This window comes from Tinamus guttatus, unplaced genomic scaffold (genome assembly GCF_059628265.1).
Source record: "Tinamus guttatus ecotype Peru unplaced genomic scaffold, ASM5962826v1 Tinamus_guttatus_pri_ptg000866l, whole genome shotgun sequence".
Classification (NCBI taxonomy): Eukaryota; Metazoa; Chordata; class Aves; order Tinamiformes; family Tinamidae; genus Tinamus; species Tinamus guttatus.
In genome coordinates, this window is record NW_028289400.1 from 421,848 (window position 1) to 434,466 (window position 12,619).

At 40.4% G+C, this 12,619-nt stretch overlaps 1 protein-coding gene across 1 annotated transcript; it reads left to right on the plus strand.

Annotated features, from left to right (window-relative positions):
• Window positions 1-5,503: 5,503 nt before the first annotated feature.
• On the plus strand, window positions 5,504-8,648 carry GKN2 (gastrokine 2). Its single transcript, XM_088537796.1, has 6 exons — window positions 5,504-5,551; window positions 5,774-5,824; window positions 6,303-6,431; window positions 6,856-6,966; window positions 7,830-7,983; window positions 8,540-8,648. The coding sequence occupies exons 1-6, from the start codon at window positions 5,540-5,542 to the stop codon at window positions 8,617-8,619; spliced, it is 537 nt and encodes a 178-aa protein (XP_088393922.1). The 5' UTR covers window positions 5,504-5,539; the 3' UTR covers window positions 8,620-8,648.
• Window positions 8,649-12,619: the final 3,971 nt, after the last annotated feature.

The following is a 12,619-nucleotide window of genomic DNA, read 5'->3' on the forward strand; positions in this document are numbered from 1 at the left end:
ACTGACTTCCCCTCAATATATTAATTAGTTAAATGTTTTCTTCTGTATAAAAATGCTGTTTCCTTCTAAGTTGCAGGTTTTAAGGAGAATCCAGCATCATTTTCAGAAACATTTCAGAAGTGGAGAGTAAAGGCCCTTGGTTCTTTTGGCAGCAGTGTGTAATTACACATAGCATTATACTCACATATCCAGCAAGAGCAGGAGCCAGGAAAGTTCCAAGCAGAGTAACAACCAAAACCTGTAACAAACAGTCAGAATTTACCACCCCAACACTGTGACTGCTCATGTTGCATCATTATTTGTTGTCTAAAAATAAACTTGACTTCCTGTTCAGGTTTACGTATGTGCCCCACGCTTTTAAAGTGTGGTCTAGCTGAAGAACATTTAAATATGCTAAGCATTTACGTGTTACAATGATGTAAATCAGGTTTTTTTAAAATAGAAGAGCATTTAAACACAGTAGACTCCTTGGAAAAAGGTGGGTATATTTTTATTTTTATTTTATTTCGTTTTATTTTTTAAGGCAGTGAACCCTCTGAGCTTTTGGATTTCAGACATAGGGCAGATACATGTAACGTCCATTCACCTACTCCTGAGCAGTTATGTGGGTACATTACTCAATTCAGCTCTGTACTTGCAATATTGCAGAAATGTGACTTGAACGTCCTCATAATATACTTCATGCTGCCAAATAATAGTTTAAAGGTAAATAACATCTTTTTCTGTACCAAAAATCAGGCTAAACACTGTTACAGTGACTCATTTGTTCAAATTTCTCTAAGGTCAAAACTACTGCCAATATGTTTTTATGCAAGATTTAAGATTTCTATCATAAGTTGTTTTGTGGTAATAGTTGCTGTTAACAATTATTCCCTTGGAGACAGTCCCTTAAATACTTCATAAATCACAAAATTCATCGACTTCAAAGGAGAGGCTTTTTTACGAGTGAGATCCAAGCGTGACTCAGAATATTTAGCACTAACATTTTGGGATTTATCCCGCAGCGACTGTGTTTCAGTCATGCTCTTGGAGCCCTGCGCCCTGACCTCGTATCACTCATCAGGGCTGCTTATGACTCACCCCAGAAATTAGGAATAAGACACTAGTGCCCTTCCTAGACTTAAATGTGCCTGTCACCCTGGTATCGGATCCTCCAAGTTTGAGTCAGCCGGTGGAATGGCATCACTGCCAAATAAGAGATGTCACCGCAAAAAATCGCCCCTTTTGCTGCATAAACCATACAGAAATCAGCATTTAATAAGTGCCAAGAGACAGAATAATCTTAAAAGAGTCCAGCTTTAACACTTTTACGAGAAAGTGATGCATCTACTTACGGTGAACTTCATTTTGGTGGCAGGAAAGGCACGTTCTGCTGGGAGTTGCTGTGTACTCTTACTTTTTATACATGGACACACCAAAGTTAAATGTTCAAATGGGGTTATCTTGCTGGCAAGTGTCCTCTATTCACAAAGCCAGGATTTACTTCCCGTGGTACTGATCTGATAGCAGCAGGTCTTGATACCGGCTTGATTGAATTCAAGAATTCAAACGGGAAGATGAAAAAAAGAATTCTTGGAAGGTTCCATATAGTGAATAATAAATTCTAAAAAATAAAAAACTGAAAAATATTTAATATTAATATTATAATATTTAATATTAATATTATAATATAATATTAATAAGTGATATTTTGTGCCTATGTGACAAAGGACTCAACCTGGTTGTTTTTAGCCACAATTCATACACTTTTTAGAATAGCAAGATTTCCAGCTCTATTCATTTAAAAGACATCAAGTTGTGTCTCCAGAAATGAGATTAGCTCTAACTCATGGAAATTATTGATTTCTTTTGTTTAGCTTTCTCTCTCAATCTTTTCAGCACTGTTCTGTCTTTTAGGATCAGCTTACCAAGCTTCTGGCCTGGATTCTGCATTTTTGCAGAGATTCTTAACAGAATAATAATAAGGAATATTAGGGATTCTATATCAATTATTATGAAGCAAGTAGCTTTTAAAAAAATCTGAATTTGAATTCTGTAATTAATATAGAACCAGTCTATAGGTTGAGCTATTTGCCTTGTTTGCCTGTGAAGAGAGAACTTTGGTTTTACAGTTTGCATGAAGTATAAAATAATGAAACCAGGTTATGAAGTGAAATGATTTGTGGATGCCGAATGGGGACAGGTAGGTGTTTAGCCTCCCAAGATTGAACCAAGCATAACAGAATATTTCTATGTCACAGAATCCTCTCGTAGTCTCCAAATACTTAATTATTCAACTGAGTTCTCATGAGAAAGGCATTGAGAAATGGAGCTGTATTATGCTAAGCCCTGCGGTGTCATCAGCAATGAGCTGGAAAGCAGCTTTGTCCATTTGTTGCAGCCACCATGGCCAATTTGGCTATTCCAATAATGTGTCACACTTGGAAGTCTCAACCTCCAAATCCTCCATCAACTTTTGATTATTTAAATAGTTTATATGGCAGACACACAGCGCTAGAGCACGACATCAAGACGAGCTTAAGAAACGAATTACAATAAAAGAAGTCAGGAAAAGGGGGAAGGAGGGACAGCTTTACTGTAAGGTTGTTCTTTGCCCAGTACAAGCTCGTGTCTCTCTGATTTTTAAGGCTTTGCCCAAAGCATTCTCTTTTCCTGTATTAAATTGTTGTATCAATGTACAGCAAACAGTTATGGCTAAGAATTATATGAGTTTAACCATATTCTCAAATTAGTGTTCTCTTTGGCACACACATGCTTCAATTTTCGTATGATTTGGCTGATTTTTAGCAAAGAAAAAAGTACTGAAATTATTGTTGGATTGAGCCTAGAAGCTTAGCTTTTGACAGCTTATTTAAACTATGTTTTACCTGACCCTTGGCCACACAGAATTTTCCAGGCAGTGCCATAGTTTCTTGATCCAATATCGCTGATTTCCCTCCGAAACCCAGCATGGCCGGTTGTATGCAAAGGTAAATACAGAGAATTTTGTTGATTTTTGAGGTGTTGCTTGATTCTTTACATTCCTCCCACTACTTTCTTATTTCCTGATAAGGCAAATACTTATCAAAAGTACATGGAAAAAAAAAAAAAAAAGTCTCCAAGAGAGTTTATTAATGCCAGCCTTATTCCCACCTGAATCTGATTGAATAAATCTCCCTTATGTGTTGAAATTCCTGTTTGGCAATCAGACTTGGACTGCAATTGTCCAACTATACATTTCACTCTAAGTTCTGAAGTTCAGATTATTTTTAGAGGATGATGGTGCCAAATGGTGGGCCAGATTGTCTTTGTAATTTTACTTATGCAAATTGTGAGTTATTCTGTAATTTAATCATATTTTGCTCAAATACATTAGAACGAACTTGGAAATATTTGGCATTATGAAAATAGCAGAGAGATGAACAGTTTCCTGTGACCATAGTTAATGTCGCTGTGTTGCAACAATGATTTTCAGAGCATATTGCTTTTGTTCCAAAAAGTATTCAAATCCTATTTTCTTGTAACACTTGAGGCAAAAGTGACTTCACTTGGGAAAAAGCTTGAGGGTTTCCAGATTGAAAGAGTCCAAAGGAAGAAGACTACCTTGAGAAATGGGAGTATCATCCAAAAGTCCAGGTTCACCAGGGAATTCTGAGGCTGCAGCGGTTGCTTCCCGAGCCAAACCTGGCTCCATGTGAGGACAGACCAAAGTGAAAATGCTCTGCAAGGAAATAAGAGCATCTCATAGCTCTTCCTATGCAGCTGGTTGCTTTGGTTAATTAAAGCAGACGAGCACTTGAAGGCTCAGCTGCCTTCAGGTCTTGCTTGCTCAGTAGATACCTGCATATTTCAGGTGCAGTAATGGGAGATTGCACATTCACTGTGGACAAAAAGTCTCCAAAAAGCAGAATTTTCCTTCTGGAGGAATATACAGGGTCCCCTTGAGTAACAGACCAGCATCAACTAAAAATATCTCCTCTCTTGTCATAAGGTTAATTGGTAAAATTAAGAAATTAATCTTTATTTTTTGGTCTTATATGACTGGATCATAATATTTCACCCAGACTAATACAAAGTGAAAATCCTCAGCGAGGTAATGACTGTTGTTGTAATTCTCCTTCACCAAATACTGTGGATTTTGCATATTTCTCTGCTTTTATTCATGTGTGTCCATGCTTGAGAGAGCTGAACCTCCGTCTATGCAAGTATCTTGAGTAAAGCATGAGGACATAATGATTAATGGAACATTAACTTCAGTTTTTAATTTAACTTGTAGAACCTGGATCCTATGTGGGGAGGGCTCTTTCGACTACTAAAATATGCTTTGTGACTGTTTCCAACATAACTAATCCTACAAACAAGGAATCCTTTGAGAAGAACGGGGTGGAGCAGCGTTCACAGGAGGGTGACACCAATCTAATCTCAGTCTTATCCAGCCGTGCTGTTCACGTGAGTTTGCTCTCTGTTCATATATCCTGATATATCGCTGGGCAGCATGGCTTTGCTCCACTCAAGATCGCTTTTTTCCATGCTATATTGTGTGGAATAAAGCAAATACATGCAATTTCCTCTTCATTTAGGCTTGTTTGTAGGGATAGATTTATGTACAGCCTCTTTCCATTCTTTTCTGGTGACTAACGTTACAGAAACTTGTCGCCTGTTACTTTACACTGATTTTTCACAACAGGCCTCAATTGTGATTGCTCCAAGTACCTGCACTGGCTGATGTGGGAGTCACAAGGAGGTGAAAATAGGAGTTCAGACAAGGTCATATTCATAGAAGAACATTTCCTACCACAGTATCATGCACTCAGTGTGGTTTTAATACGCTACAGAGACCAGAATACTCCTTAAAGCAGGAATCCCCATCAGGCTCCTTTTGACTTGTGTCCTTGGGAAACCACCAAGTTTTGCTTTTTGTCCCGGAGAAGCTGGTCGTTATTCAGCTTGTCTCTTTGAAGCACAATCATTATCCTTGGCTATATCAATAATACAAATACATGTGATATGCACCGTGGCAACTAAACAAGAATGAGCAACGTTTTTTGGGAGAAAAGGCCACGCATGCACTAGTTGGAGGAGATGGATGCAAAGCTGCTCTGTTCATTAGCTGGCACTCAGGCTCCTGGGACACAGGTTTTTCTTTCCAGTTTGTCTGCAGAGTGTCTACAAAGTGCCCTTGAATAAATGAGCAGCACCTTTTCCTGATAGCATTTAATACTGGATAAGCATCGTGTTAAATCTTAACAGCTTGAACCTGCAAGAGCTGAAACACCTCCAGAGTTAAAGTCAGCAAATAATAGCCATTTGTAGAGTGATTAAGTTTACAAAAGCTGACTTACTGATTGTTTTTGCCATATCAGGATCAGGATATCTATGGAAGCTCAAAATTCAGATAAAGCAGCTTACCGTGGTGTGGCATGTAGATAGAGAACTGCTCGAGTCATGAAGAACATTTGTCAAGTGTCTTCCACACCTACGGTAAGATATAAAAGTTGAATGTTTCTGCGGCTCTCTCATTTTCGTTTTCTGCAGCCTCTTGCTACTCTCTGAAAGGAAAATGATCAAATTTGTGAGTATACACCTTTTTATTGAATTTATATTTTAGAAAGTTCCTTTCTAATGATACATATGGACATTTTCTGCTGTTCACTTCAAAAATTACATTTCTTTTATGCTTGTATTATTTTTTAATGAATTTCCAGTTCAGAAGTGTGATCTATTGTATTTTATTTAAGCTGCTGTGCCACTGCCCTGTGTTTCTGTTGAGTGTAAATGTTTGTTCCTTTTACAGGCTGCAATTCTCGCTTTGCTGGGGGTCTTCTTGACCCCGACTTCATCGCAGGTAGGTGGACGGCGAAGCCTTGTGCTGTGTGCACTGCTTTAAAATGCATTACATGCATGGGAATATAATGGGAGGAAAAGCACAGTGCTAATTGCTGAGGGTTAGGAAAATACCCTTTGCCAAAGGAGACAACTGTACAGGCAAAGAGGGGGTTCTGTGCAGCTGTATAGCAACAGGCAATCCCAGGTTGGTCGCCTGTAGCTCAGGCTAAGTTTTGGAGCCTGTTGCAGGCTGCTCCACACAGGGACAGGCTGCCCCGGGTGCTTCACCTTTTCCTACAATGTGGCTCCATCCTCTCCTTTCCCTGCCTGAATTGAGCTCTTGGCAATTAACTTCCATCCCAAAGGCCTCCTGACATTGCTAGAGAGTTGTAAAGAGACTTGGGATTTATGGGAAGCAATTGCATTTGATTATTTGAAAGGAAGCGCTTTAATTCATAGGATAACGATGAACGACTGTTTTGTGTTTTGTTCCAAAGACCTACGACTTGTCACCTGAAAATGGTTTGGTCACGGCAACTATGACTATTGACAATAAGAAAAACTTGGCTGATGTCCATATCCGCTCTGGGTTGTACTCCTCTGATACCATTTTTGACTACCAGCATGTAAGTAAACCCAAGAATCTGCTCAAACAATCTCCGTGAGGATTTTTTAAACACGGAAAAAATATAGGGGTGTATTTTCATTGTGAGTTGTCTTGAAACTTCCTTTTCCATCGCTTCTCCTCCCCTTTTCCCATCTCTATCTAACACATGTGATGATGCAGTTGTTTAGATTAGGTTTGTAATGAAACACATGGTGGATATTCATGAAGGGGAGCACAAGTCCAGGGAAGAAGAAAATTTCACTGTTATAGATGGATATTAATATAAGGAGGCTGCTTCAGTTCTCCAAAGGTAACGGTCCAAGTGCAAAGTCATGATGGGCTGTGTAGCAACTTTGTTATTTGTTCACCCTAAAGAATAGGGGCAACTTCCAAGTGGGAATGGTAGCTGTTTTTAACGAACTAACTGTAATTTCTTGTCACAGGGATATATTGCAGCAAGGGTGTTTTCACGGAATGCCTGCTTTATCCTGAAAATGGGCAAAAATACCTTCCCAGAGCTACGGGAAATTGGGCGCAGAGCTTATGAGAAAGAGGTAGTTTTATGGAGATTCTTGTACTGTATATTAATAAAGTTGCATGGGTGGGTGGTTTGACAGAAGCCCTCTGTTCTAGCATTAAGAACAGCTCTTGTTTTTAGGAAATTATGTTACTGGATTTGTAATGATGAAACAAAATGGCAAGATAAAACTTCAAATGAGTATCAAATACAAAATCATTTTAAGAAAAATGAACAATCATGGCCCACTCTGCATTGTTATAGTGGGTGGTAGCTATAGCAGAACCATAAGATCCCATCTCTATGGAAACAGTGTGATTGAATATTTTGGATGGCTCTAATAGGAATTCACACAAGCTTTTTTCCTTTTTTCGTTGTCATGCTAATGTTTTGAGGAAGAAGTATTGGAAGTTATTTTGTTTTCAGAACAGAATTTGGAAATCAGTTTACTTTGAGTAGACTGTGACTTTCCTACGCAGGCAAAACTTTCCCAGAGATTCACTGGGAATATTGCCTGGAGATGAGTGTCAGCTGTGGCCCATTTTATGACAGCATAAAAGTGGCACTTCTACAGCAAAATGTACTAATGACCCCTTTAAAATGCATGTGTAGACTGAGCAGATTAACATAGGTATCAGTTGCTTAAATGTATCATAGTTAATTAACATAATTTATTATTACACTAAAACAGTTCAATTCTGCTGTGTTGATAGAATTATGATCTAATGAACTTTGTTTACAAAATACAAATGTATTTTACTTAACTTGTAGCTTTCTCAGCTAATGCTCCATGTGAGACCAAAGGCAAAGAATTTTAGTTTAGGAGCTTTTCTCACAGCATGTGTTAGTAGACCAAAGCCAGAGCTACCTTGCTGATGACGTTTAATGCTTTCTGCTTAGACTTTGAAGAAGATCTTCTCCCCAAATGATGTGTGGGTGGAGTACACACCTGGCAATTCGGGGCTCGCCAACATCAAGGAATGGTTTGTGTATGGCAGCGCCATTGAGCATCTCTGCAGGGATCTGCCTGTCTACAGGCTTCTGAAGACCGAGAGTAAGAGCAATAAGAACATAAACCTTCCATTACAGGCAGCATCCAAGCACCTTTCAAACCCTTATAGCTCAATCCATGTGTTTTCTTTGTGAATTAGCAACATATTGCCCCATTTTAGAGGAGAAAATTGCCTAATAGAATTAAAAGTATAAGGCCCTTTGATGCTTTGAAAAAATTCCCTTTCTCACCTTAGGCATCTTTATGGAACAGCTCTCCATAAGTAGTTTGCCCAGGTGGCAAAAGGCACCCATGGGATACAGCTGTACCCGACCTGTGCCCTGAGGATATAGGGGTCCCAAAATACATCCAGGATATGCCAGGATGCTCCCTCAGGTCCTCTGGCTATAGTAAAGCCGGAATACAAAAGTGGGTTGAAGCCTCCCAGATATTTCTTTGCTCTGTGTTATACCAGAAAAGTTTTACGTGTTGCCCATTCAGATCAATGGGACCATAATTGGGGATGGAAACGTTTCTTTGTGTAATTAACAGCCCTTTTGCTACTGGGTGCTGGGAACTTGTCACTGAAAATATCTTCATTTTCTTGTTTCTGTTTTAGGACCACTGAATACTCGGAATTGCGCCAATGCAGGAATCCCAAGCATTTTGGGCATTAGAATCTGTCCAAGCGTCAACTAAAGCCGGTCCTGACAATTCCACTGCTTGGAAATGGTTAGTTTTCCCGTGTGCTTCCCCATCTGCAACCATGTTCTTAAATTGGTTCGGGTCTTCTCATAGACTCAATTGGCCTATCCTAATCTTTGAACACAACACAACTCCTATGTGCAAATAAAGATAATGCATTTAAGAGCTTTCTTTTTCTTTTCTTCATCTGAAAACATAACAAGACTAAGCCAGGCCTTGCTATAAGCTTTCATCTAAACCAAAATAAACATTCTTTTGGCACATTAATACATGCAGGCTGTAACATATGCTTTGTGTCAACGAAGAAATGGGAGAGGAATGTTTTCTAGTGAAAAGTTCCCCCTTGGAATCAGCACTGAGCATCCTCAGGCACTGACTCACCTCATCTGATCACTCGAGAGGATATGGGAGGGATCAAACCCATGAAAGGGTAGAGGGAGGAGTGGAAATATATTGCCATCTATCACCATAACACTTCATAATATCCTTTAGCAGATTTGGTTTAAATGTTGTTTTTAGAGGCGTGTCTGAACCAAAGCCCTGCTTTGAGAAAGTTCAGGGATTTTGTGTTCAACCCCTGATTTGTCCCTGCTGTTGGCCAACCTCAGGACCTGTACAGCATGTTGCCAAGGTGCAAAAGTTCTGGTTAGCAAGCGAGTCTTTTACAATCCCTGTCAGATTCTTTACAAATTTACCCTGGTGTTTGCAGTGAAGCTTAACTTCTGCAAAGCCAGTGAAAATTTGGGGTGATTTTAGGGTCAAAAAACCCTTTCTTTTGAACACTGAACAAATTTAGGAAGATGGTCCCTGTCCAAAATTTTGTAACCTTGAATATTGCTTTTTGATGCTGCGCCAGTGTGGAAAGAGCCATGCTAAGCACACTGCATATATTGTAGCATATTTTATAGCTCAGGAACTGATAGAGAGGCAAGAGGAGGCAGTGCTGATGCTGCCTGCATGATCCCCTAGTAGATACCAGTGAATGGTTAAATACTTATGTGTCCTTTCCCATTAGTGCTTGGAAGAAGTGTACGTTTTTGGGCTGCACACTGAATGTTTGCAGTTTATTTGGGCTGCCAGAGAGCAAGGCAGTCCTTTGGGGTCCAGAAAACTGGCCCTGGGTTCCCCATTTGTTATTTTCAAAACAGGCTCTTGATCAAACCATCTGTCACTTATTAGAAGAGCATTCTATTGTGAAAATGCTCTTTTAGATTAATCCTATTCACAACAGTCTGCAGGATTTTGGTGCTCCAGAGTGCACGGGTTAGATCTTAAAAAGGTGTCTAGAAAGGAAAAGAGCATCAAGATGTGACTTACGACCTTCAAGGTTACCTGATCTTCCTAAGAGCTTCTTTCAAAGTAATATGTTTAAAATGTAGCTTGCTTCTCAGCTAGTCTTGCTCTATAAAAAGCAGGGAATATATTTTATATAAAGGGAGGGAGCATGTCTGGAAATGCCTGAGTATCTGGGCATGCATGTGCCTTTGTGCATCAAGAATGCTTTATGATCAGCTTTTTTAAGTTAAATAGTATTTATCCTTTACCAAGACAGCAGAATCATGCTGTTAGTGTGCTTCCAGCTTTAAAAAAAAAAGAACGGGGGGGAAAAAAGAGGTGATTAAAGGCATCCCAGCAATGGTATCGTTGGATGCGCACTGACAAGCAGCTGAAGTATGTCAGGCATTTGTGCGGGGCAGAATTAGTGCACATTCCGGTCGCATCTCCACCTCTGCTGCAATTAACCTTTCCTGATCCCTGTATCAGCGGGCAGGAAGGAGCTGGGCTCCCTCACTGCCAAGGACACCAGTTTATCGAGTCGCCTGTGCTGCCCTTTCATCCGAGATCTTTTTACCATTGAACTCATTGCTCTGAGCACCGTCCGCTACCTACTGCTTCCCAGCGTACAAGGCACCCGCAAACCCCCTGATGCCCATTGGGATGGTTTTAAAATCGGAGATTAGCCCTGACACTTTTTCCCCATAACAATGGAAGCTTATTTTCATTTCATTGCCATTAAATACCTATCTGAAGGCCCTCATTTGATAGGTCTTCCCACCCTTTTTTTACTTACAGTGGATGGTAGCTAGAAAAAACATCCCTTGCCTCTTGCACGTGTCTAAAGCCACCCTGGGACCAATTGCTGCAGTCAAACACAGAACAACAGCCACATGCAGGAAGGAGAGAGGCAACATCTCAGGGAAGGGAAAGCAAGCGCTTGGTTTGAATCAGGGTGCCTAATTTTAGATATTCAGTTTTGAAACTATTGGTCCTCAAAGGGAATGAGTTGGGTTTACGAAGTGACTTGGTTAAAAAGGAGACCATCCTGCTTGGAAAGCACACCAGATTTACTAAGAATTTGACCCTGAAATATGTATTTACTTTTTACTTGAATTAAGAACTCAGTGTAGTTTCAGTTGACCACTAGATGGCAAATCACTACAGTAATCTCCAAAATTGCTTTTTATTTGCAATTCCGAGCCCAAGGTTATTTTTAAGGCATGAGATCTTGCTGTCACTGGACTAGTAAAAACACTGAGTAGGTGCAAAAAGTAACTCAAAAATAAAATGAAATGGATTCCTGTGAGCCTGAGATCTGTTACTCAGGGAGTAAAAGCTGGGTCGAGATGCAGAGGATTCAAATTCTTTCTTTCAGATTTCCACACCTCTGAGATAAGATGTTTTCCCTAACTGAAGCTCTCTCAATCCCCTAATAGTTCCCATTTCTTCACTGTAATATGTGTATTTATTTTCTTGCTTTATGTAATAAAGTAGTACATTCACATAGTGTGTATTAATCAAAGACAAAAGAATATTCTAGAAAGATACATAGTGAAGACTCATGAGACCTAATATAAATGAGTGAAATCATTTCTGTTTCAGAAAAGAGATGCAGCAAGAGAAGAAAGCTAAATCTGAGAGGCAGGAGCCACCGATCAGGAGCACAGGTGAGAAGGGAATACCCAAGGAAGTCTCATTTCACTTATTCTTTTTTATCTGAGGGAGTTTATACACCAAGGAAGGTCATTCAGAGCCAAAGAGTTGAGGCTTCAAGTTGCTCCAGCCATTGCTTGACAGATGGAAAAGCAGATGTAGTATAAGGTAGAGCCTACTGTGGCTGTGCTCAGATTGCAAAACAAAAATCTTTCTTGAATTCTTTCTTTTAAAAACCATTTTTGAATCCCTGGTGCTAGGATGAGAGCTGCTATGAGGATGTAAAGGGGAGAAGCAGTACAGGGAGTTACTTTAAGGATGTTCTTGTAATTTAGGCGGCTTCTAGGACAGCCTGGATTATAAAGATGGTTACAGGTACCCAGTACAGGTACAAGGGTACCCCGAGGTACCATAATTAGCCATTTCATAGAATAGAATGCTTAAGGTTGGAAGGGACCTCTAGGGATCATCCAGTCCAACCCCTGCACACGCAGGGTCACCTAGAGCACGTGGCACAGGGCTGCGTCCAAGCGGGTTTGAAGATCTCCAGAGAAGGAGACTCCACAACCTCTCTGGGCAGCCTGTTCCAGGGCTCTGGCACCCTCACTGTTAAAATTTTTTTCCTTAAGTTCCTGTGGAACTTTTGGTGTTTCAGTTTGTGGCCATTTCCTCTAGTTTTGTTGGTGGCCACCAGTGAAAAGAGACCAGCACCATCCTCCTCACTGCCTCCCTTGAGGTACTTACAGACACTGAACTTATAGACATTAACTTATAGACATTTAAAAACACACAAAACTTGGGACTAAAGGACACTAAGGCTTGAGCCCGTAGTGGTTGCCAGTAACTTTTCCATGTGCTGTTACAGGCGACGGGGGCCCTTTTTGCCCAAAGCTCCGGATTCAGGAATGGGCCCCGGACCTGCAGGGAGGTGTTTGACAGCGACACATGGAGCCACGTCCCCGGGTGCCGCACGGGGCAATGGAGCCCGGGCACCTGCCACCCGTCCCAGATAAGTCGAGCTCTTTAACACCAGGGCCTGCGAGGGCCTTGTTCCAGGCTCTCC

Bases quoted from the DNA above. Each gene is read 5' to 3' on its own strand.
- GKN2 (XM_088537796.1), top strand. The intron at 6,432-6,855 runs GTAAGTAAACCC...TTCTTGTCACAG, and splicing joins CCATTTTTGACTACCAGCAT to GGATATATTGCAGCAAGGGT. The intron at 6,967-7,829 runs GTAGTTTTATGG...CTTTCTGCTTAG, and splicing joins GCAGAGCTTATGAGAAAGAG to ACTTTGAAGAAGATCTTCTC.